The 26384-nt window shown below is 34.4% G+C and overlaps 2 protein-coding genes across 9 annotated transcripts in view; one reads left to right on the top strand and one right to left on the bottom strand.

Annotated features, from left to right (window-relative positions):
- The first annotated feature begins 555 nt into the window (after positions 1–555).
- LOC143247330 (chorion peroxidase-like) lies at positions 556–23895 on the top strand. Of its 4 annotated transcripts, none has more exons than XR_013026514.1 (13): positions 556–830; positions 3230–3371; positions 10048–10271; positions 10593–10790; positions 11695–11850; positions 14015–14116; positions 15062–15175; positions 15992–16127; positions 17511–18071; positions 19880–20049; positions 20907–21010; positions 21315–21368; positions 23677–23895. XR_013026514.1 is itself a non-coding variant. In XM_076495186.1 (13 exons), the coding sequence occupies exons 1-13, from the start codon at positions 584–586 to the stop codon at positions 23708–23710; spliced, it is 2247 nt and encodes a 748-aa protein (XP_076351301.1). In that variant the 5' UTR covers positions 576–583; the 3' UTR covers positions 23711–23895. The 4 variants fall into 4 exon arrangements, 2 of the variants coding, with proteins under 2 accessions (XP_076351301.1, XP_076351302.1); XM_076495186.1 differs by having other exon boundaries at positions 576–830; positions 20902–21010; XM_076495187.1 differs by having other exon boundaries at positions 578–870; positions 20902–21010.
- Positions 23896–24768: 873 nt separating this feature from the next.
- The window catches only part of caly (ubiquitin carboxyl-terminal hydrolase calypso), a 28434-nt gene continuing 26818 nt past the window's right edge, over positions 24769–26384 (bottom strand). For all 5 annotated transcript variants that reach the window (XM_076495188.1, XM_076495193.1, XM_076495191.1 and 2 more), the window contains one exon: positions 24769–25043. The gene's annotated coding sequence lies outside the window, so the exon portion shown is untranslated. The remainder of the gene's footprint in view (positions 25044–26384) is intronic.

The following is a 26384-nucleotide window of genomic DNA, read 5'->3' as shown; positions in this document are numbered from 1 at the left end:
CGGTTAGGTAATTAACATCATTTTAATGTGGCACCGGAATGTCTGATGTCAGACATATAGTTTTAATTTAATAATCTATAAGAACGTAGTCTGATGTCAGACATACAGTATTATTCTAATATTCTATAGAATGTAGTGTGGGATTAGACAAATAATGTTATTTTAATATTCTATAAGAAAGTAGTGTTGGGTTATACATACAGTGTTATTTTAACATCCTATAAAAATGTGGTGACGGGTCAGACGTATAGTGTTATCTTAATATCCTGTACGAATCTTGTGTGATGTTAGACATATAATGTTATTTTAATTTCTTATGAGAAATTACTACAAAGGAAAGTTTGTAACAATAATTTTGGAAAGGCATGAAACCGATTTTCAGTCTAAAACATTCATTTCTAATACGGTTTCCTGCAACTAAAATAATTAAGCCTGACGTTATTGGTTAGTACGACAAATCACACCCATCACTGCCCTCGTGACCTACAAATCTCGAAACGGGTGACAAGTCACATTATAAAGATTCTAGTTCATGAACTCTTGATGTTAAAGTAACCAGAGCAACGAAAATTTAACACATCTCATGAATAAACTAGTTAGGCGTTTAGGGTTTGTGTTGTTTGTGCTAAAGTTGGCACAAAGTGAAAATGGTAACGAACCTAAGAACAAGATGACCTTTCTACCAATAATCAATATAAGTGACCTCCGACATTCACCCACCAGAAACAGAGATTACTACATGAACTCAAGTCTAATTAACGAAGCTGCTAAGGAAGCTTACCACAGACTAACTGAAGAAGACAAAAATATCTCAAAGATGGCGAAGAGAGGTGAGACGACACTGGTCTTCTGTCAATTTATTTGAATCAGGTACAAATTTTCCATTTTAGCTGTTAGGTTTAACGTCTGGGAATTTTGAGAAAAGTATCTTTGTATCAGTGAAAATGACGATTTCTTTTCACAGAAGAACCAGAAGCTACTTAACACATATATCTGTTAAATTAACCCTGATAACACGGTAGATACTTAACACACATGTCTTGTAAATTAACCCTAAAAACTTATGGTAGATACTTAACACATAACTCTTGTAGATTAACCCTGAAAACTTTTGGTAAATTTAAAACATAAATACTGTATTGAAAATGTAAAACTTTAAAACTTTGTTAATGCTGATGATTTTATTTGTTTTACTAAGTTGTTGAAAGGAAAAGATAAGGTAAATAAACATCTAGTAGTGGTCACTAATAACCGTTTCGTTTCTTACTAAGCTGCTGAGAAGGAAAGATGAGATACATTAACATCTGTTAATTGTTGCTTTTCGCTTTTTTTATTTATCCTTTCTAATGACGTATCTCTTTTCATTACTGTTATATTTTCACATTAAAATTGTTACAAAGATACTTTTAATATAGTGTGACTTAAATTTTCAAGTGAATAGTTTACTAAGTAAACTTACGTTTTTTAAAACTGCTTATTTCATTTATTATTAAGCATAAAGCTAGATAACAGGTTATCTGTGAAGTACCTACCACGAGTAACGGAGCATAATCTTTAGCGTTTTAAGCCCTCTGAACCAGGGGAAGGTTTGATAATGATTCACTTTGTTGTTTTTGTTCAGATGGTATTCAAGTATTTAAAATAGTTCGTACGAATGTTGTGATAGTATTTTTGATTATACAACACATATTTTAGCTGTTCTGTAATTGACGTTGGAGGATCATTAATGTAGTTTTTCTAATTTCCAAACAGTTTCACGCGTCGACGGATTTCTGACGTAACAGACAAAAGCAAGTGAAATGAATAATTATAATCTAAACTGGGTTTTTCCCTTACTGTTAAACATATTAGGGTAGCTGAAAAACTAGGGAAGGAAAGATCTATAGTTTCTGTAAAAGATAGAAATATGTGTAAACGTCAGTAGTAAATCAAATATTGGTTAAGTTTCTTCATTTTTGTTTTTCGAATTTCGCGCAAAGCTACTCGAGAGCTTTCTGCGCTAGCTGTCTCTAATTTAGCAGTGTAAGACTAGAGGGAAAGCAGCTAGTCATCACCATCCACCGCCAACTCTTGGGCTACTCTTTTATCAACAAATAGTAGGATTGACCGTCACATTATAACGCCCCTATGGCTGAAAGGGTGAGCATGTTTGATGCAACGGGGATCCGAATCCGTGACCCTTAGATTACGAGTCGAGTGCTTTAACCACCTGGCCATGCGGGGCCTCAAGGGGGAAGGCAGTTAGTTAATACCACCCAATGCCAACTCTTGGGCTACTCTTTTACCAACGAATATTAGGATTGACAGTGACATTATAATGTCCCCACTACTGAAAAAGCTAGCATGTTTGGTGTGACAGGAATTCGAACCCGCGACCCTCACATTACGAGTCGAACGCCTTACCCCCCTAGCCATGCCAGGCCTATTGGTTAAGAATTTAGAACAATAACTTTTAGTTTCAGAAAAAAAAACAAACTTACCCTCGACTGTTTGCTATTCTAAGTAAACCCAGGCCATCTATTTCTACCATTTTAGTATTGTCCATTTTGCACATTCATTTGTTACTTAATAGAAAGATATATTTTTACTTTAAACTGTAGAATGCCAGAGTGAGGTAACCATGACCCTGTTACATCTAGTGTTGATAACTGAAAATTCAACACTGGCATTCTAGAATTTACAATACTTTTGTTAAGGTATTAATAAAATTTACCTAAAAGGTGAGTGATTCCAGGTTGCACTCCCTTTACCGTTTGACACATTAACCACAACCTCTGGATGTAAGTGATATATTGTTAGGTCGTATCATTTGTATTATCTGACACATTAACCACACCTCTCTCAAAGTTAGTGATGTATTGTTAGGTTACATCATTTTTATTACCTGACACGTCAACCACAACCCCAGGATGCTGTATTGTTAGATTACATCACACTATGGTTGTCCATTATTATTTATTTAAGGTATTGTTGTGTTGCTGCTGTAATAAATTTTGTTGTTAGCAGTTCTCAAGAAAAAGTACCAACGTGTTATGTTTCCAAAAATAAAACCACTTAGTGGGCTTAGAAATCGTTATTTTTCAACTTTGCTATGATAAGCACAATGTACTTCTATACGCAAGAAGTAGTGTTGTACTTCTATCGTTATCAAGTGTTGTATTTCTGTTGTTATGAAGTGTATCTACATGATATCAACTATATTAATTTGTCGTTTCTTTTAATTCTACAGACACTTTTACAGCGAACTATTCACCAATTGATTGTCCTGCTCTTAAAAGACACCATCGACGTATGAGGGCGAACGCTCTAGTTTCTTCGATGGACGATAAGGCAGCTCTATTGGAATTTACAACTTACGAATTGGCTAAAAGGTTTGCTACATGTTTGTTACTGTATAATTGTAGTAATTCAATTAATGTTCTTCACTGAATCCAAATAATATAATAATTGAACTGAGCCACATTCGATAAAAGACCTGTATAGTGAAAAATATTTTAACATAAAATTACTGCTACCTCCTCTGTATGTTGTTGCCAATTTCATACAAGCACAATAACACTTGAAAATATATTAAAAACCCAACGTGCAGCAAAGTGCAGTCACGATAGAAAGTATTCGTACCCCTGTGTTCCGAGTGGTTTTTTGCTCATAACATAAAAAGTATCACGATTAGGCTAATAGAAGTATGAAATATTATAAATATTATACTAACACACATTTACATATTTTTGTTTGTAAATTGAACGACAAATAAACTGTTTATAAACAAATAACCAAAAATAGGAGGAGCAGAAAGTGTTCGTACAGTTCAGAACGTGTGAAAAACTAATATTCCAGTAAAACTTTTGCTTAGTTTGGCGAATAAACTACATTATATCATTCCAAAACTAGACACTGGGTTCATAATTATTGGAATTTTTCTAGCAAAAAATATATTTCCGGCAATTTAGCGCAGTCTCCGTCATTATCTGCTTGGTCATCATGACGAACAGGAAACAACTGTCCAGTGATTTAAACAAACGAGTTATTGTAAAATACAAGTCTCGTGTGTCTCTTTCCGGTATTGCTACACAACTTGGTGTGCCGAAATCTACTGTTCAAAGCATAATTGCCAAGTTTAAGCTTACAGGATCTATTGATAACCTCCCTCGTTCCAGACGCCCCACCAAAATTCCAGAGAGAACCAAGAGGAAGGTTCTCAGAGAAGTTAGTAGGAACCCTCGTTTAACACGTAATGACATACAGAAACTGGTAAGGGAAACTGCTGTTGAAGTAAGCACCTCTACAGTTACGAACACGTTACACTCTTCTGGGTTTAAAGCATACCGTCCTCGTAGAACTCCATATTTAAAGCCTGTTCATTTCATTAGAAGCACGATTGAGGTATACAAGAAAGCATTTAGATAAACCCTTTACCTATTGAAGAGTATTCTTTGGTCAGACGAGACTAAAATCGAGCTTTTCGGCCATAATGATGTTCGCTATATTTTCCGTAAGAAGGAGGAACGAGATCTTCCAAAGAACACCGTCCCTACAGTTAAACACGGAGGTGGCTCGATCATGCTATGGGGTTATTTTAGCTCTTCTGGTGTTGGTAGCCTTCACCGCGTCAACGGAATCATGAGAAGAGAAGAGTACGTTGATATATTAGGCACTTATATCAAGAATGACGCTCGGAACTTGCGGCTTGGGCATCGTTGGATCTTCCAGCACGACAATGACTCCAAGCACACATCGAAAATATATGCAATCCTGGTTGCAGAGAAACCATATAAGCGTTCTGGAGTGGCCATCGCAGTCATCCGATCTCAACCCAATTGAAAACGTTTGGCATGAGTTGAAGACCAGGGTTTGTCAGTGTCATCCGAAAATCTTGCAAGAGTTGGAGGCCTTCTGTAAAGAAGAATGGAAGGAAATACAGTTGAGTACTGTCAAACGATCATGGAGGGCTATGAGGAGAGATTGTGCCAAGTAATTCACCTGAAAGACTGCATAACTAACTATTAAAGTAGACACACGAACACTTTCTGCACCTCCTATGTTTGGTTATTTGTTTATAAACAGTTTATTTGTCATTAAATTTATATAAAAGTTTATGTAGATGTGTGTTAGTATAATATTTATAATATACTGTACTTTCATTATCCTAATCGTGATACTTTTTAAGTCATGAGGAAAAAACTACTCACGACGCAGGGGTACGAACACTTTCTGTCGTAACTGTATATAAGGTATTTTTGGCATTAAGTGTTATTTGACAGACTTTACCATTTTCTAGTATGAGTCGTAGAATTATATGACTTGATAACACTTTTTATTACTAAATAAATTACTAATAAATACTTCTGTAAACGATTTAATCCCTAGTGTTGTATGTTTGTAATACTTAATCTTCATACTGCATAAAATGCTATTTTTTAACACATTTACAGCATATATCTTAAATATAAATAAATTAATATGTAGATGCAACAACATGTCTTAAACAGAGATATTTGCACACTTTCATTTAACAAATTCTACTCCTTGAGCCGAGATGTCAAAAGCTCGGCATTCGATTTTGTTAGACAAAGATCACAGATCAAGTCACTGAGGTTTTTTGTTTGGGATAGTATGGGTTTGTCTCACCAGCTGCGCCTCTAAAATTGTAATCAGGATCTTCAACGTCTACCTCCTCTTCTGATTCACTGCTCTCTTCTGAGGATGGCTGCTTTCTCTGACGGAGTGGGTACAGGGAGCTCAGGGCAGTGTGGCACTGGGGCGATGGATGATGGAAGGTCCGGATACATGATAGCAGACGCATTCTTGCCAGCCCGACGTTTGGAAGGGTCCACCATGCAGAAGTAGCAATTGCTTGAGTGGTCAGTAGGCTCACGCCAAATTCTTGAAATAGCGAACTTCATGGCTTTCTTTCACCCTCTGTACCAACCTGCAAAAGATCAAAATAAAACTGTTATTATGAAGAATAAATTTATTTCATCCACAACTAATGTGTAAGAGGTTCATGCAAAATATTTTATGTGTGATATTTTTTCTATACTATTGGAAATTTTAAAAGGTCTAAAATTTGAATAATATAAAATATTACTATTCAAGCAAGCAAAAGTTGTCCGTCTTACCTTCTAGAGTTTTTTGCAGTGCTCGCAGGTAAAATGAGGTGCCCAGGGTTTGTCTTGATCCCAGAGAGCCATGTCGAAATATGCCTTGTAGGCTTCACACATTTGAGCAGAAGCTGTCACAGAGTATTTTTTCGCTCTTGTCTTGATAATTTGGCCACATAATAGCAGAACGGGTCTGGAGAATACTTGCAGCTTCTTGATGCCGGCTCTGATAAAATCAGATAGGTCTATGTGTTTACTTAGGCAAGGCCCGGCATGGCCAGGTGGATTAAGGCACTCGACTCGTAATCTGAAGGTCGCGGGTTCGAATCCCCATCGCATCAAACATGCTCGCCCTTTCAGCCATGGGGCATTATAATGTGACGGTCAATCCCACTATTCGTTGGTAAAAGAGTAGCTCAAGAGTCGACGGTGGGTGGTGATAACTAGCTGTCTTCCTTCTAGTTTTACACTGCTAAATTAGGGACGGCTAGCACAGATAGCTCTCGTGTAGCTTTACGCGAAATTCAAAAACAAACAAACAATCACTTAGGCAGCTAGAACTAAATTGAAGTGGTGGGTGGTGAGCTCCTGTATATATATATATTACAATAGAAAGTTCCAGTAAATTCTAAAACGTTCTTGAAAGTTCTCGTAAGTTCTACAACATTCTAGAAAGTCCTTCAAAATTCTTATTCTCTATCAGCTACTCAGTACTGAAGCTACCTGGAATGTTCTGGTAAAATGGGTCACAAAAAATTGGTCACAAAAGCAAAGTTTAAAGAAAAAAATAGGTATTTTCCATCAACATTAGGCATAAGTAATTGGGAAATTACACTTTCTGCCCAGGAACAAGAGAAAGTAAAAATTTTATTACATAGTGTTATTTTATTAATTATAGATTTTTGTCCGACTCTCTGATCAAAAGGTCATTTTGTTGCTTCACTGGTTCTTTTGAATAATGAGGTGATTGACAATACATTGGTAAAATATTCTAAACCTAACTCTGTTGTATTGTGATATATATATATATATATTAGCAGGTTGACAATATACTGCTAAAATATTCTAAACCTAATTCTCATGTTTTTTGTCATATAACAGCAGATTGACGATACATTGTTAAAATACTTTAAACCTAACTCTGATTTATTGTGACATATATAACAACAGGTTGACAATACATTGTTAAAATACTTTAAACCTAACTCTGATTTATTGTGACATATATAACAACAGATTGACGATACATTGTTAAAATACTTTAAACCTAACTCTGATGTATTGTGACATATATAACAACAGGTTGATAATACATTGTTAAAATACTTTAAACCTAACTCTAATTTATTGTGACATATATAGCAACAGGTTGACAATACATTGTTAAAATACTTTAAACCTAACTCTGATGTATTGTGACATATATAACAACAGGTTGACAATACATTGTTAAAATACTTTAAACCTAACTCTGATTTATTGTGACATATATAACAACAGGTTGACAATACATTGTTAAAATACTTTAAACCTAACTCTGATGTATTGTGACATATATAACAACAGGTTGACAATACATTGTTAAAATACTTTAAACCTAACTCTGATTTATTGTGACATATATAACAACAGGTTGATAATACATTGTTAAAATATTTTAAACCTAACTCTGATTTATTGTGACATATATAACAACAGGTTGATAATACATTGTTAAAATACTTTAAACCTAACTCTGATTTATTGTGACATATATACTGTTGTTGAAAAATTACACCTCAACAACTTAGCAATCTCTGCACCATAATTTAGTTAACTGTAAGTTTTCTAAGAAGCAATACAAACATTTAGTTAATTGTAAAATGCCGTGTTTCTTTTTTCAGTGTAACGCAAATATCTGGTTTACTGTAAGTTTTTACAGTCTTAATTCTAAGTTTTTCTTGGTTAATTGTTAGTTTGTGCAAAGTAACAAATATTTAATTGGTTGTACTTTTTTTACAACAATTAAAAGTATGTTTTTACACCATGGCCCAAATGTTTGATTAGTTTAATATTTTCTACAACATTGCGTATAAGTTTTTACGACATAACACAAATATCTGGTTAGTTGTAAGCCTAACTGATCTGTGTATTTCCTGTTAACAACGTCTGTACGGATCTTTTCAGAACAAACATGTTATGTACATCATCAGTTGCATGTGATCGGTAAGGTTAAAAAATCATTAGCATCAGCGAACCGAAAAACATTAGTGGTAGTTTTCATGTCCTTCACTTGAATTTTTACCGTTTTCACTCACGCCATTTCAGTTACGCTTTCTTGAAATCATTGTATCATGTTAGATCGATAAATCATGGCCTATTTTGAACAAAAAAATTACGCAGTCGGACAAACGTACTTATGCAGACGTAACTTTATTTAATAAAACTGTAATTACGTAACTTTATATAATAAAACTACATATAAACAATAAAGTAAGTTAATGGTATTTATAACGGTGTACAGAGTATGGAACGGTAGGGAACTTTCAGTGTATGACAGTATTTTACAAGTTGAAATGAAGAAACTTACACAAATGAAGAATAAAACCTGTTGTAAAGAAAAACGTAGCTAAAAGGTGTATAAAGCAGTCTATAAAACGAACCGAGGCTAAATGTTTACAAAGTTAAGTAAATTTAAACTTCTAATGAAGGCAAACTTAGTTGATATGCAGAAATGTATAAATACATGCTCGTAAATTCGTATGCATATGGTTTTCAACGAACTACGCATTCGTATTTCAGATCTAGCATAGTCGAGGAAGCCAACAAAAATTGTATGTAGTTTAATGTTCACATTTTAGCAATTACATTGTGTTAAATGCTGCTTTTGTGAAATAACTTGTTTGTTTGTTTTGGAATTTCGCACAAAGCAACTCGAGGGTTATCTGTGCTAGCCGTCCCTAATTTAGTAGTGTAAGACCAGAGGGAAGGCAGCTAGTCATCACCGCTCACCGCCAACTCTTGGGCTACTGTTTTACCAACGAATAGTGGGATTGACCGTCACATTATAACGCCCCCACGGCTGGGAGGGCGAGCATGTTTGGCGCGACTCGGGCGCGAACCCGCGACTCTCAGATTACGAAGCGCACGCCTTAACTCGCTAGGCCATGTCAGGCCCTTGTAAATAACAAGAATTAAAGTTGAAATCGAAACCACACAGCACGTGATGGCAAAGACGTTAGGCTTCACTCGTTTCATTGAACAGTTCGACTAAGCAAAAACAGATAAGAGGATTCTGAATTGAAGGTACGTATGTGTTTTCCATAGCAAAACCACATTAGGTTATCTAAAAGGAATCAACCCTGATTTTAGTGATATGAATCCTTAGTCTTACCGCTATCCCAGTGGGGAACGATTTTGAATTAAAGAACCAATATGTAATTCAGACTCCTTGGACAAAGGCATTTCCAATGACATGAGATGTATAGCGTTTGTTCGAAAATTTGCAAGAAAAGCTCCTGACAGACAGAAGTAAGCGTATTATTTTATAGATTAAGAATGATAATATGAATTAAATAATTAATACAAGTAATATTTTATTACGTATTTTTGTAACTGAAGTGAAACAGTTAAGCGTCACTAAATAAGACATTCATTTATTTGTTATTAAGTTAACACCAGGAGATTTGTTTCATTAACTTGAGGTACAAATGACTTTACTGTTAACAGAGAAACGATCACGAAAGTTATTAATGCGGATATATGTGGTAGCCAGTGCACAGATGGTTCATTATGGAACATTGTTCTTAACCACAAACAAACAGTTCTTGTCGTTAATGGATATCGGTTATGACGACTTAAGGATGCTGAAGTGTGAAAACTAGTACCCTCCATTTGGGTTAAGCAGTTATTCTAATTATGTGTTGTTTAAACAAAACTAATTTCTCTTTATACTTATTTGACTAAGGTTGGGTCTGACAAGAAACCAGGCATTCGACTTAGCATATGTGGATTTAAGAGGAACGGATCTCCAGAAAATCGTTGATGAAGCAGTACGACACGAGAATATATTCTGTGAAAGAAACAGCAAGTTTCGTTCCATCGATGGAACATGTAACAATCTTATAAATCCTCGGTGGGGGTCTTCATTTAGCTGTTTCAACAGGTTTATTCATCCTAATTATGCAGATGGTAAGCTTAGAAAAAACTCTATGGTTTTCTGTTATATTTTTATCCGAGATATTTGTCGTTAGTTTCATTTTTCATTTGTAGTTGACCTTTTCAATGGAATGAAATAAAACGTACGTTTTCAAGGAAGTGATGCAATTTTTACACAGCCCCTCAGAGATATGCATTACTTTTATGTCAGTTTTCTCCATTCTTCTATAGATATATAATTATCTTTTAGTGATAACTATCACTGCCCCGATGGGCTCACTACAGTTTTAAAAGGAACACAAAAACTTGGTATGTTAAACATAAATGCTCACTATAAAGTATGACAATGTTTAGGTTTGTCCAGTCCACGAAGAGCATTATCTGGAAACGAACTCCCAAATCCAAGGGTCATCTCTACAACAATCCATATTGACAGAAGCGTTCTGGCAAGAGACTTTACTCATCTGGTTATGCAGTGGGGACAATTTGTTGACCACGACATCAGTCTCACTCCATTCTCTAGTTTCCATGAAGATGACCTGATTCTCGGCAGTAAGTATTCACCAATACAGCTTTCGAAACTTTTACCCTTATTCTGCTTTTCACTTTTCTTGACAAATGTTGTTGTATAAATAACTTTGAATATATAACAATACTGTCTACAGTTTTCTCTCTTCAGACAACTTCCTAGACAAATATTGCAATGTATATAAGTAAAAAATCTAACACAGTGAATCATATTTATTTTCAAATATTCTTATCCATAAAGAAAAACGTTTTTGAAGGGAATTAGAATAAGAAGTTTCGTACGTAAGATATACATTAAATCCAATTTGAATCCAAAATATCCAAGTTTTGTAAATTGTCAATATTTTTTATATTTTGCTTCAGTTCAACAACTGAATGAAATCAATGAAAAATATTCTTCATTGAGATTAATAAGAACATGTTATCATTCTTGATACATTAAAGACTTCTTAATTTTATAATATATATAATACGGTATTGAGACATAGATGTTGCTGGGCCCGGCATGGCCAGGTGGTTAAGGCACTAGACTCGTAATCTGAGGTTCGCGGATTCGAATCTCTGTCACACCAAATATGTTCGCCCTTTCAGCCGTGGGGCGTTATAATGTTACGGTCAATCCCACTATTCGTTGGTAAAAGAGTAACCCAAGAGTTGGCGGTGGATGATGTTGACTAGCTGCCTTCCCTCTAGTTTTACACTGCTAAATTAGGAACGGCTAGCGCAGATAGCTCTTGTGTAGCTTTACGCGATATTCGAAACAAACAAAATCAAACCAGGTGTCGCTGTTCACATGTTGTGAGGTGAGGTTTTGACTCAGCTTGAAGCAGTGTGTTGTCTTCTTAAATTATTTCTTTGAAGACTTTTCCTACTGGCATTTGCTGAAGAGATTTAATAGAATTAACTCTGGTACGTTTTTATTTCACAGATCCAAATAGGCTTTTGGACTGCTGTGCCTTAGAAAACCAACAAAATTCTCAGTGTTTTGCATTCAGTATTCCACACAAAGACCAGTTTTTTTCTCAGTTTCAACAAAGGTGCATGAATTTTCGAAGGTCTGCTCGTTGTTTACGTAGTCAAACAGGTAAGTTTATTTCTCTATGTTGCAAATAAAACATAATTTATCGTCATTTCAAAAACTGTATGATAAAACAATAAGCATAGTCTGTTATAAATTCATTTCAGCCAGGTAGTTAGGGCGCTCGACTCGCAATTTGTGGGTCGCGGATTCGAATCTCCTTTCCCGAACATGGTCGCCCTTTCAGCTAGAGGTGTTATAATGTGACAGTAAATCTAACTATTTGTTAGTAAAAGACTAGCCTTAGAGTTGGCGATGGGTGATGTTGACTAGTTGCCTTCCCTCTAATCTGATTACGTTATAATAACATGAAAATAGAAGTTGCTACAATACATGCTGACACGTCTCTATTTGACGATACAACCATGCATTTTGAAAACATCTTTGCTGCATAGTTTTCACACAAAGGGTCATTGTCATGAGTTGTAATGTCCAAACACCAACCTCTTCTTTCTACAACTTTCCCTAATTTATCCATAGTACGCGGAAAACAACAGTTTCTCAGCACTGTTTCAATATTCTGATCACACGGAAATCCATAATTTCTGTGAATGTCACCAACGCATCATCATCTGAAACAGTAAAAAAAAATATCCCCGTCTTGAAAATTCTAAGTAGCCGATCTGAACACATTTTTACAATTTGAGTGTATAATTATTTTGCTTCGATAAAAGCTGTTGAATGCCTGTCCCTAAAGCGACAGGTTTTTGATGGCATAACACTATCCACGAAACATCAAACACTGTCGAAATGATAAACACCGTTCTAATGCGACTTTATATGGGCTGTAGTTGTCATAAGAGTTCTTGATTCACATATTCAAAATTAGTTTTAATATGATGTACTCAGCCCTGTGTAAACAGAATTTTAGGAAATAACACGGTGTTTATATCAACAGAGTTTCATAAGATAGGCCTATCTGTAACCTAAGAAAGTGTATATATATATATATATAAACAGAATTCCAAGTAATAAGTTCTTGTTATATCACAAACTAAAATAATGAGTCTATAAACATGTTTCAATAAAGTAGATTTGTTTGTTTAGATAAACAGATTTTTACATATTAGTTTTTATATAAAGAAATTTCAGGTAACGTCTTGTCAGAACTGTTTAAAATTACTAAAATGAATTTTGTGCCTATTATGTGTGATAATCATAAGCATTTTGAAAAACACAGTGTTTTGATCGAGCTAGATCTTACACAGCTTTGTTTCAGGTTAAAAAAAGCACAGCCGTTAGTTTAATGTGAAACGTGACATTACTATCCACCAATGCTAAATAAATAGTGAACTATCAAAACTTGTCCTTGCACAGTATATTAAATGTCAAGGTTATTTTAATGAAACGTAAACCTTACTAGATGTTCGTGTGTGGTGAAGACATTACAGAATATTAGAGCTGAAACGTGATAATGATTTCTCTAAGCGAATCAACTGCACTCGTTATTTAACAATTAAACCTTATTTATTCGTGTTTTACATGGAAGATGAGAATATAGCGCGTGTCGTGTGAAAGGTTGCTGAAACGAGAGTTGGGAGATCATAATTCGATGATGATATACTAGTCCCTAATCTCAAATTAATAAATTTCAAAATCTTAGTTTCAATAACTTAAAAGAAACATTTAACTAAATATTGTATAATAACACATTTAGTTATCTACAAGTTAAATTGTGTTGGTTTGTATCGTGAGACATGAATGGCCTATAACGGATTGAGTATCGTAAGACATGGATGGCTTATAACAGATGGTGTGTATCGTGAGACATGAATAGCCTATAATGGATGGTGTATCGTGAGACTTGGATGGCTTATAAGGGATGGTGTATCGTGAGACATGAATGGCCTATAACGGATGGTGTATCGTGAGACATGGATGGCTTATAACAAATGGTGTATCGTGAGACATGGATGGCTTTTTTACAGATGGTGTATCGTCAGACATGAATGGCTTATAATGAATGGTGTATTATTTTTGATACATGATAAAACTTACGATCTGGAAAATATGTATTAGACGTAATATTTCTATGAATCCTATATATGTATAATCTTATGTTTACACAATTTTTAATCACTGTCTTTCCTGCCAGTTGTTTGGGTAACTGTTACATTTACATTATTCTCAAATCGCGATAGAGTTTATCTGTTTTATTTCCCTATTCTAGCTCAACGAGAACAGATCAATCAATTGACATCGTTTGTAGATGGTTCGCAAATTTATGGAAGTTTTCTGAACGACAGTATAGCTCTTAGGACGTTACAACATGGTAAAAACATTTATTGGTATTTTTAATTTGATTCGTAATATCTTTCAAGATAATTGCACTCCAGGGGCTCAGCGGTATGTCTGCGGACTTACACGCTAAAATCCGGGTTTCGATACCCGTGGTGGGCAGAGCACAGATAGCCCATTGTGTAGCTTTGTGCTTAATGCAAAACAAAAACAACAACAAAATTCAAGATAATTGCAAGAGATATCCAACATTCATACACTATTTATTATAGCGATACAGTGTATGTTTATTATTACCTGAATATCATTCAGATCGTTAGTATTAATTATATCTATGTCAGAGACCTACTTTTATGTTACATAAAACTATAATTAAAAACTGTCAAGTACACAAGCATTTGTTTTATAACTTAAGTAAGAAGGAATATCATACAATGTGTGACATATTTCCAAAAGTTTATAAATAGCTTAATGAGCGGTTTAATTTTAGTTAGTGTGCTTGTTTCAAATAGTTTGTAGGAAGGTTAATTAACAATATCTTATAGTTATCACGTCTGTTTCCAGTACTTACTAAGAGGTTAATGAATTATTTTGATATGGCTAGGATGCTTTTTTCAATAATTTCCCAGGAGGTAAATGAATAACTTAATCGTGTCTTTCTAATAAAGCAGAGAATTATAAAATAAACTTTATAAATATGTAGGGGTGTTGTAAAGATTAACAGGTTTATAAACACGAACCAAAATACAGGTTTCGTACGTACGTCATTTACTGTATGTGTGTGTACAGCGACATCTACTGAGTGTTGTTTTAATGATAATGACGTACGAGTTCCGTCAAAACTAGTCGTAATCAACTTCTTATTTTGTAAATTGATATTTAGATTTGCGTTTATAAACCTGTTAATTTCTACAACATTTTTAGATAGCACAGGGTACTATCTAGTTTGATTATGTAGGAGTTTTACGGTCTCTTAAAGGTCTTTTAAGAACCCAGATTGACAAACAAGGTAAAGAACTTCTTCCTATGACACCAGATACTGAGAAGGATTTGTGCAGCCACAAAGAGAAGAACAAAATATGCTTCCGGGCAGGTAAGGTTTATTTTCAAGCTGTACCAATCTATCAATCTATATAATAGCAGTGCTACTTACACCATCCCTAGAATATCTGTATCCATGTAGATAACGTCACTGTTAAAAACAAGTTGATGATATCTTTAACCGTATGAATAAAGTTGCAATTAAAAGTACCAAACTGTTTTTTATTCACTTGCAATATCATATTAATGGAAACCAGTATCAATAAACAATCAAGCATGTAAAAACACATATAAAAGGAAACAGTTGGTTGAACAATGTGTATCCGTACAAAATCACCAGGAAAGGATTATATATAATGTTTAATGGCTATTAATAACACTATTTGGTCTTGTGTAAAATAATTTATTTTAATTTGATTTATTCATTTGAATTTAAATACCTTAATTTCCATGTATTAATTACCGATATTCATAAATATGAGGATAAGCATAATATTAGTGAAGGATTAATTTTACGTTCAGTAGATAATATAATATAATATAATATCAGTAGGCCTTGACAAACATCATACTCAAAAACGCCTGGAATAATATTTTAATGAATCTGGGTTCGAAAACTGTTTTTGTACCTAAAGACGAGAACTTTCACCCAGTTTTACCTATCAAAATCGAGCGATCCTAGTTATTTATTAAGGTTGTTTTATTAGTTAAATTTGTCCCAAATCACATAACGTAAAGAAAATGGCCCTACTTTAGAATTATATTTACAGAAATTTACATAAAAAAGACTCACTACAAAGAATAATTTCAATTTTACAAAAATCAATGAATTATTCGTAAATACAAACTTATTTCATATTTTCTAAAGGTGATGAAAGAGTGAATGAACAACCAGCCCTTACATCTATGCATACAATCTGGCTTCGACAACACAACGCTCTGGCTCGTCAACTAAGACAACTTAATCCTTCGTGGGATGACGAGAGACTCTACCAGGAAGCGAGGTAAGAAAAAAGCCGAATATAGATAGACTTACGTCTTGCTTAATCTGAATAGAGGTACGTCTTACTTCTATGATCATTGTAAGAACAGAAGTATAATATGAATACTTACGTCTTGCTTAATCTGAATAGAGGCATGTTTTACTTCTGTGATCATGGTATGAACAGTAGCTTAATAGAAATAAACTTACGTCTTGCTTAATCTGAATGGAGGTATGTCTTGCTTCTGTTATCATGTTTAAATCTTAGATATATTTGACTAGTGGTAAGCTTTTTGACATCGTCCTCTCATTTCTACAACTGTTAACTGATTAAAAAATATTTTAATGCTGTTTACAACTTTTACTTCTAGCAGTCTCTCTCTTACTAATTCTAATGTTTTACCCAAAAAGATATTTATATAACTACTTTTTCTTGTTCCCCGCTGGTAAGTCTCCGGATTTACAACACTGACATTAGGGGATCGATACCCTTCTGTAGACTCAGTAGATAGCACAGTATGGCTTAGCTGTAAGAAAACTCACGCACACACGTAGTCTTTTTAGAATACTCAATTTTGTTTTGAATATATTTTTGCCAATAGTACAGTTCAGAAACTCGTTGTAAATCGCGTTTTCAATTTGTTTAAATAGAGTACAGATCATGTTATTGGCTTCAGTTGACAAGTGTAAATAGTAGAAATCTTATTATTGGCTCCAGTTGCTAAGTGTCAGAGTTTGTTTGTTTTTGAATTTCGCACAAAGCTACTCGAGGTCTATCTGTGCTAGCCGTCACTAATTTAGCAGTGTAAGACTAGAGGGAATGCAGCTAGTCATCACCACCCACGGCCAACTCTTGGGCTACTCTTTTACCAACGAAAAGTGGAATTGACCGTCACATTTATAACGCCCCCGCGACTGGGAGGGCGAGCATGTTTGGTAACCCGCGACCCTCGGATTACGAGTCGCACGCCTTACGCGCTAGGCTATGCCAGGCCCCAAGTGTAAGTGGTACACATCTTGTTATTGGCTGCAGTCAATAAGTGGAAACAATCCTCATCTTATTATTAGTTTCAATCGCTAAGTATAAACAATGTATTTTTTAAAATATTATTATTTGTATACTCATTGCGTGAAAATAAAACATATTTTACTTTATTTGAGAGTAATTTGAAATCACTGTTTTCTCTAAATAAAAACACAAAAATATTTTAAACATAGTTGACCAATAAAAGTTTTTGTTTTATCGTTTCTGATCTGTTATCAACTAACACACTCATAACGTGAACGTTGAATTGAAAATTTTCGTGTTAAAACTAAGGTTCCAAACGTGGATCCATTATCTACCAATTCCATTTAAATCTTGAGAGGTGTGGTGTTCAGAAAAACTTTTTTCTCTCTCTTTCAGGCGAATTGTTGTGGCCCAGCTCCAAATGATAACGTACAACGAATTCCTGCTTGTGGTTCTTGGTCCGCTTTACCACCGCTTGTTTCGTCTGAATCCACGCCGGTTCACTTACACCCGATATAATCCAAACTACAACCCAACTCTCATGAACGCATTTGCTACGGCAGCTTATCGTTTCGGTCATAGTCTGATCCAAAATCGCTTCAATCAGGTGAATTCTAAAGGCACTACAAATGAAATGGTGCTGGAAAATAACTTCTTCTTCCCTTTTGGGCTGTACGAAGGTGAACTAGACTCAACCTTGAAGGGTTTAATGACCCAACATGCACAAACATTCGATACGTTTATTTCCCAAGGAGTCACAAATCACCTATATAAACTGCGAGACGAGAAGTTCGGATTGGATTTAATAGCCTTCAATATTCAGCGCGGACGAGATCATGGACTACGGAGTTATACGGATTATGTACGCTTTTGCTTCGGATTATCATTGACTCGATTTAGTCAGCTTCTTTGGTTTATGCCAAGAAGTGCAGGAGCTAAATTTCAGAAATTATACGAGTGAGTCAACTGGTTATTGCTTCTTATGTCATATAGCTACTGCAATATTGCATGTATGAAAGTTATATTCATTACATGATAGGCGTTTACTTTGTTAAGATGCATTATCTCTAAGTGACTGAAGTTCATTATTCTGTCGTATTATAAACTAAAAAATTGAATATTTTTATTTAATAGTTGTTTTACTGATATTGTTGTTATCAAAAATAATGTTCCAGTAACTTTCTTGAAAGGTTATGAAAATTTAGTAAGTAATAAGTTAACCCTTCACATAACACAGATGCTGAAATTCAGTTTCCTGTAACGTAAGTAGACGAAAATGGCGATTCCCACTTGTCCTTTGCGGTTACACCCTTGTGCAAATTAATTAAAACAAGACGGAAAATTACGATTTTTTCAATTTTTTGCGTTTTATTTCTAAGAATCCACAAATTAATACATGATTGTTTGTTTGTTTTGGAATTTCACACAAAGCTACTCGAGGGCTATCTGTGCTAGCTGTCCCTAATTTAGCAGTGTAAGACTAGAGGGAAGGCAGCTAGTCATCACCACCCACCGCCTACTCTTGGGCTACTCTTTTGCCAACGAATAGTGGGATTGACCGTCACTATATAACGCCCCACGGCCGAAAGGGCGAGCATGTTTGGCGCGACCGGGATGCGAACCCGCGACCCTCAAATTACGAGTCGCACGCCTTAACACGCTTGGCCATGCCGGGCCTGTTAATACATGATATGATCGCCTTTATTTTTCAGAAGATCATTAATCCGCTTTGGCATCGAGTCCACGAGTTGACTGCAATCTTTACTAATTTTTGGATCGCGGTACCACACCTCAATTATGGCCTCAATCAGTTTATCTTTCATAGTACAGTCTTTTTCCCGAAGTCTTTCTTTACAAATTGCCCAAATATTTTCAATAGGATTTAAGTCTGGAGAGTTTCCAGGCCAGTCCAGCACCTTTATTCGCGTTGTAGTCATAAAATTCTTCACCAGTTTCGATGTGTGGCACGGAGCCATATCTTGCTGAAAAATGCCAGATCCATCTGGAAATCTCTTTTCAATTCTGGAACGATTCTTCTCTGCAAAACTTCGATGTACTGTGTTCCTCGCATCATACCTTCTATGATATGTAAGCCTCCGAAGCCATAGTCGCTGAAAAAGCCCCAAAACATCTTCTTCAAGGGATATTTTATGAAGTGATTGATGTGAGATTCTCAAAGTTTCTCACCTGGAGATCTGCGAACGTGCAAACTTCTTTGACCCTGTACGAAGAAATGAGTCTAGTCACTGAATAACACCTTCCTCCATTGTTCTTGCATCCATTTCTTGTATTTCAGACCCCATTGATACCGTTTTTTCTTCATTGAGTTGGTAAGAAGTTGTTTTTTGACTGGTCTCCTTGCCCTTTAACGCAATTTCGAATGACATAATATTCCTCAAAAATTCGTCATATATCTCAAAAATAGATCGACCGTACTGCAAAACACAGCTAATGACGCCGTCTTTCTGAAAAAAAATGACTATTAAAGGAAATCAGTGGGTCCAGCGAGCCTACACCGGCCGCCATACTGAAAATATTGTAAAATGACCATTTGTTTCAATTGATTTGCAGAAGGGTGTAGTCCCTATCTACTTACTACATTTATTGTAAAATGCAGTTCCAAAAGCAAATAACAGATTACACATAGACAAAACTATGCTCATTAATATAACCGTAGCAAATCAAGAAATGCAATTTTATATCAACAATACGATTCAAACAAACCTCTTTATTCAAATAATTTATCAATCATTATTTTGTACTAGAAATGTTCAAGATATTGACCTATTTTCTGCTGGGATAAGCGAGCGCCCTCTACCAGGAAGTGTTGTGGGCCCGACATTTGGTTGTATTATTGGTTATCAATTTGCTTTGCTCAAGAAAGGGGATCGGTTTTACTTCGAGCATAAGAGACAAGCTGGATCATTTACACGAGGTAATTTATTTCGACGGTTACATTGATTGGGCGAATCATTTTAGTGGTAAAACTTTAAAAGGAAGAGTGAAAAGGTCATTAATTTTTTAATTACAATTTTTACAAATTCCACACAACCAATAATAGGCCTAACTATGCAAATAACGTTATAGATAAAATTAGATCATATTAATTTACTAATTTTCTTTAATGTTCGTTTTAGCTCATTTGTCTAGTTCTTTTTTGAACACGTGCACTCAAAATATACAACGCTTTACTAACTGCTTAACATAAACATGTTTCTCATGTTTTGCCTAACTTTATATTGCTAAGACTGAAAACCGTGCCCATTTTCATTGCGTAATATTAAAGAAAAACTTCAGCAATTGTGTAAAAGTATAGAAGCACATATTTCTGTAAACTTCAATTAAAAATGATAATTCACAATAGTATATTTTTATGTCGTAGAATCAAGAAATACTTGTGATATCATTAAAAATATGAATAAATGAATGCCGTGAGGGATGCAAAGTTTGGTACCTTGGACAGTTATAAGTGGTTAATTAAGGAACCGTTATTGCTAATATGATAATAAGTTGACAAACAATAATTTATAAGTATAATGAGTTATTTATGGTGAAACAAAGGTTTCGAAAGAACACTGTCTTCTACAGGTACAAATATTGCTGTTTGCCAATCTATTAACAGTTTTGATGACATTAACTAAAGTCACTGAAGTAAAAAAAAAAACTATATATGTATAGAAAGAGTAAAATATTTGAAACAGTTGTGGAAGAAATAATGCAGCCGTTAAACTTGTTGGCTTTTAGTTAACGGAAACTAAAATATGGCATTGCTCCTAATTTTTGGCAGCCCAGCTGAGAGAAATACGGAAAACGAGATTGGCTAGAATTCTTTGTGACAACAGCGATGGATTCAGAAGTGTCATGCGTTTGCCTTTTCGAACAGTGAGTTTCAAAGGGTAAGTGTGTATGTTTATTTAGTGAACTGGGTCTTTTAAGTTATTTTTTAAATATTTTATTTAGAAAATGTCCTTCCATTGAATGTGATCCTGCTTGAAATTTTAACTGCTAAACGATACAGACGTTAAAAGCAGTGATTGTGCTCGTCATTGATCGACACATGTAATAAAAATATTGCTTAGCCGAAAGCGCAATGTTTCTCTTAATTTTAAATGCTATCGTTTCCTACAATGCAAGTACTTTTTTTAATATAATTGTATACTGTACATATTTAAATAATTTTGAAAATTAATTTGCCTTTAGCAACCGAATTGTTCAGTGCAGAGATCTTCCGCAACTAAACTTACAACCCTGGCGGTAAGTAGATTATTTATATTTTCAACATTTTCCAGAAAAAAATGCCCACATTCATTGTAAAATGTTTTCATATATACCTTAAATTTTGAGAACTGAAAGGAACCTGCCTACTTGTAAGATCGTGCTTAAACTCTGTGGCATCTAAAAGAATAGTTTTAATTTTTTCGAGCATCAGTTATTAAAGGTTAAATGTGTATGTTTATTTGGTGAACTAGGTCTTTAAATAATTTTTTGAAATATTTTATTTAGAAAATGTCCCATTGAATGTGGTTCAGTAGGTAGCGTGACTTACAAAGTTTGTCACGTTTCATAATAAATTGCATCATTTGTAGCTTTGTAATACTGTAGAATAACCCCTCGGTGTGGATTCCTGTACGTGGTGAGGTCACCTCCCAGGGAAGGTTTTGTTCTTTCAGTATACCTCCTCTGGGATCTAAACATCTAACCACATCTTTGCCGTGCGTGGCGACCCGTGAAGGGGAGGAGAGGATTCTTGTTGGTTGATATGTCCAACCCTAACACACCACTTTAGCTTTGAATTCTTTGGTATTCGCGGGAACGAGCTCGCCTACACAGCAGCTAAATCCATCTACCCTGGCACTATCACTGCTGTGTCTGTTCCATACATGGACTATGGTCCTGTATTCAAGGCTCGGCTCCGTGCCAGCTGATAGTCGACTTGGAGTGAGCAACGCAAAAACCTTTTCCAAATAAAACCCTATATTGGACTTTGGCTGTCTTGCTTCTATAAGAATTGGAATGAGAAAGTTGTTCTAACTAGACTATGCATTGGTCACAGTTGTTTAACTCATTTTCTTTTATCTGGAACTGATGCACCAATGTGTAGTTTGTTTAACACTCAGATCACAATAAGCCACATTTTACTTTCTTGCCATTGTTACGATTTTCAAGGACGGCACCATTTGAAACATGTTCTGTTCCAAGGTTTGTCCATAACGTTAGACAGTGTTAATGGTGATGGTGACACTATTTACCGTGGAAATATTTTTAGTTTTTTAAAGGCCATTAATATTTTTAATGCCATTTAAATTTTTTAATTTATACATTAGACCTTTTTTTACTGTGATTACCTTTTAAGAATCAAAGTCCATCTAGTTCAAATTAGAAAATGGCCATAACATCAAATAACTTGAAACCAGGACTGGAAAGGCCAACTTCAGGTGACTCACGGTGGTTTTTGTACTTACCTATTACTCTTTCTGGCAAGTTATGATGATTACAATTATGCTACAGAAAGTGCTTTACTACTTTTATTACTGTAATTTTGGTCTTAACGTTGTAGACTAGATGTAAACATTGGTTTTATGCTATTTGTCTTTTTAACTTTATTTTGTTTTACCTTAATTTTCTTTTATGAATTTTGCTAACTTTAATTTTAACTTTTTACTGGATGTTTGGTGGAGGTAGCCTAGCTACTTTGTGCCATAAAACACTAAATCAACCAACCAACTGTAGAAGTCGTCACTGGAATGAATACAGATGTGTATATTTGCTATATGTAATAATATAATTACTATATTAATAAAAGAAAATGGCTTGTAATATTCACTCTAGGTTACTTCATTTCTTAGTACACTGTAGCATTACCCCACATTGCTTACAGTACACTAAAACAGGGGTTCCCAGCTTCCATTTTTAAACATAATGGTTAGCAAGGTACATAGCTCATATACCACAGGAAACCACCAGATACAGATCAGTATCCAAGATCTGTAATACTGAAGATACTAAGAAGGAAGAGAAACCACTCTCTATAACCTTTCTACGTCCACTTAACTGGTAGAGCACTCAGCTCCTCTATGGAAGAAATTAGCAAAAGCTGGATACTCCCTTAAAATCATCCAAGTCTTAATGGGAGATCCCCCCATTTAAGTAGATATTGCATCAGTCTATCAAGATCCTAGACTAAATAATCACTATCATCATTGCAAAAGGTTGTGCTGAAGAGGGCAGCAGATTAGCAGCCACAATTTAGGTCACAAATTATTCAACATGATAAAACAAAAGTAACTACTTAGTAATCAGGCTTAAGTGATCATATGGTTGTTAACAATCAATCATATTTTGTCTTCTATTAACTATAATTTGATATTTGTTTCAGTTTAAATCAGTAAAATTTTGTATGTATGATGACTACTTAAAGTGGGCTTATATGCTTTTATCAGTTTAAGTTCATTGTGAATTACTTCATGTCAACTTACTACTGCTTATTATAATGAGTATATAACATAAGGTTAGATGCTTTGGCACCACATGGTTTCTTATCACTGAACATTTGTCATTTCAGTTCGTATAATATACGAGAATTGGCAGGAAAGTGAGAAATCGGTGATTCTCTGTACAGATTTCATCAGCACAAGCTGCTCTTCCGACTTCTTGTGACAAACTTTGCTGGTGGGAGTTTTCAACATTTGGTTTTCAATTTAATGAAACTACTTCCCGAGATAAACTGTACTGTTGGCATCAAGTACGAATGAAATAAAGGTTCATGTGGTTACAATTTTCATTCTTGTGAAATGCACCAACATGAAAGTTCTGATGAAACAGTTTAGTTACATAACCAGGCTACAGGTGCTAGGGTACTAATTTTTGTTAGCTTTTGAACACTATGCAGAAATAGTTTAAAAATTCACAACCAAGGTCTTCAAGTGGCCTTTACCATTGTTTCAGGTCCAAAACTGAAACAATGAAACTTCCCAAAGTCAATCGAATGAAAACCGTTTAATATTTAAAATCAAATTTGCAGAATCTCGCACATAATTCAGTTCTTCTACACTAGGATAACATAGGTTCACCCTTATTTTACAAATTTAGTTTGAAGTAACCTAAGTCATCTTTTATACCTCCATTTCTGGATGTTAGCTTAACAGTGTTTAACATTGTAACAGATATGAGAGAAGCCTTGATAAAACAACAATGTGCATATTGTACTTACAAATGATACTCATCACATCAAACAATGAAATTCAGTGTCAGAAGAAGCACTGTCAGTAAGCACCATGTATTACTAAAAAAGCTTTGGCAATAATTTAAGAATTTATATGGAAAAAAAATTAGGTCAGTCTATAAGCCTAAAAATGTATGGATTACAGGGCTGATTGTTTAAAAAAAAACAGAACTGTCAATTTGCAAAACAAACTGAACAGTTTTTCTCTATGAAATATTTTTAAAGATAATTTTGAATACAAAAGATGGCTAAATCTTGTTAATATGTTGTATTCTTTCTTATGTGAGACCAGTATTTTGATCTGTTCAAAAATTTCAAATCATCTTTGCTGTAAGAAAATTAGTTTAATATCTTTGAGAAGGTTGAGATTTTTTTTTACCATAGTAACCTGGAAGGTAATCAAACTAGTCATGATTACTAGTTAAATAAACCTTGAAGTATACTGTATTTATTCTGATACACTACAAAATACATTCACAAAATCAATGATAAAAGTTATAACACAATAGGGAACTATTTCTAAATTGAATAAATTAATCTATGAATGAAACAGCTAAAATATTACATTTTCACATTTTATTATATATAAGGGCAAAAACTGTTTCTGTATATATATTACATGAAGTGTAATCATTTGGAATTGTTTTAACCACAACTTGCTGAATATCAAAAGACATCCTGCAGCTACTGCTGTCATAGAACAAAATCTGTTGAGTAAGATAAGACATCTTTTAATCATAGAACAAATTAACACTAGGCATTCAGGAACCAAAGTATGTTTACAAATATGAGACTCAATTTGTACAAGGGAGCACAGATGTACAGGTTTTTCTGTTAAAAATTTCAATATTAAATGAATATGTTATGCTACAAGTGAAAGGATGTTTTTCTATATGGTCCAACATTTTTCAGCCAATACCTCTTGATGTAGATTATTTTGAAATGAGATAAAATTTCACACAAGCTTCATTAGGCTCAACAAATATACTTTATTAAAAAACAATGATATAACTTAAGTAACAGTAGAATAGTGTCATTAAGGAAATCAGTTTACTTAAAAAAAAAGTTGAGAGTTCCAGGTCATTTCATAAATGCTGATAACATTTATTATCCTATTTCAATGTGGATGTTACAGTATTACATTAGCTTTCACAAGATGGTTTCAAACTCCCATAACTCAGTTACCCTGAGAATATTATATTAGTCTGTAGAAAGCTATTTTACAGTTACATAAAACATCTTAATGAAAAGTGGAGTATATTACATAGTTTATCTCACAATAAGTTACTTATTTACTCATGAAAAAATGTTGCAATTTACATACAATGTTTTGGCTGCCTTTACATAATTTAAAAGGCCTTGTTTAAAATTATATTTACAGAGTACAATGTAAATAAAATAACAGACAGTATCATCAAACCAAACAGGCGTTAAGATTTATCTTACACTGGAAATGTACTTCTGATAGGTACTTGCCTCCACTTACACAAAGCTATCTTGATCTTTTTGTTCTCTAAGCATTGCTAAAAACTGTGTTCAGCATGCTAGTCAATATACTTCCACAACTTTACACCAGTTTTTAGTATGTATGTAGCATGTGATTACTCTCCAACAATACTATTGTACTACCTGTGATGGCACAGCTAACTCCCTCTGCTATGCCTGCTCAATAGTCACTTTTGAAAATTGGTAAGCTCTAAATGAATAACACTGGCAGTGAGAAGAATTATGTACCTATTAGAAATATGTTTTGAGAGTAAGAAAAATATTAACTACTGTTATAGTTTTACCTCTTGTTACAAAAAAACTAAAATACAACATTGTAAAAGTGAAGGGCACTAAACACTAAAACCAAGCAGAGTGATCACCCAGAATGAACTTGTGCACTTCAAGATGAAACTGAAGCACGTATATGGTGTACCATACTGCATTTACAATAGGTATGTTCTTTGCATTTACAATAGGTATGTTCTTTGCCTTTGTTCACAAGTGGAATTTGGTCTGAAAGGTGAAATACATTGTGCAACATAAAGACACAACCTTAACCA

This window comes from Tachypleus tridentatus, chromosome 3 (assembly GCF_004210375.1).
Source record: "Tachypleus tridentatus isolate NWPU-2018 chromosome 3, ASM421037v1, whole genome shotgun sequence".
Lineage (NCBI taxonomy): Eukaryota > Metazoa > Arthropoda > Merostomata > Xiphosura > Limulidae > Tachypleus > Tachypleus tridentatus.
Note: the sequence above shows the minus strand (reverse complement) of the source record. Positions and strands in the feature narration are given on the sequence as shown.

What these genes read in the sequence shown, in the direction of transcription:
- LOC143247330 (XM_076495186.1), top strand. Translation starts at nt 584, where the DNA reads ATGAATAAACTAGTTAGGCGTTTAGGGTTTGTGTTGTTTGTGCTAAAG. An exon ending in TCATCCTAATTATGCAGATG is followed by an intron (nt 10,272 to 10,592) that starts GTAAGCTTAGAA and finishes GACAATGTTTAG; the next exon opens with GTTTGTCCAGTCCACGAAGA. An exon ending in TCTTAGGACGTTACAACATG is followed by an intron (nt 14,117 to 15,061) that starts GTAAAAACATTT and finishes GGTCTCTTAAAG; the next exon opens with GTCTTTTAAGAACCCAGATT.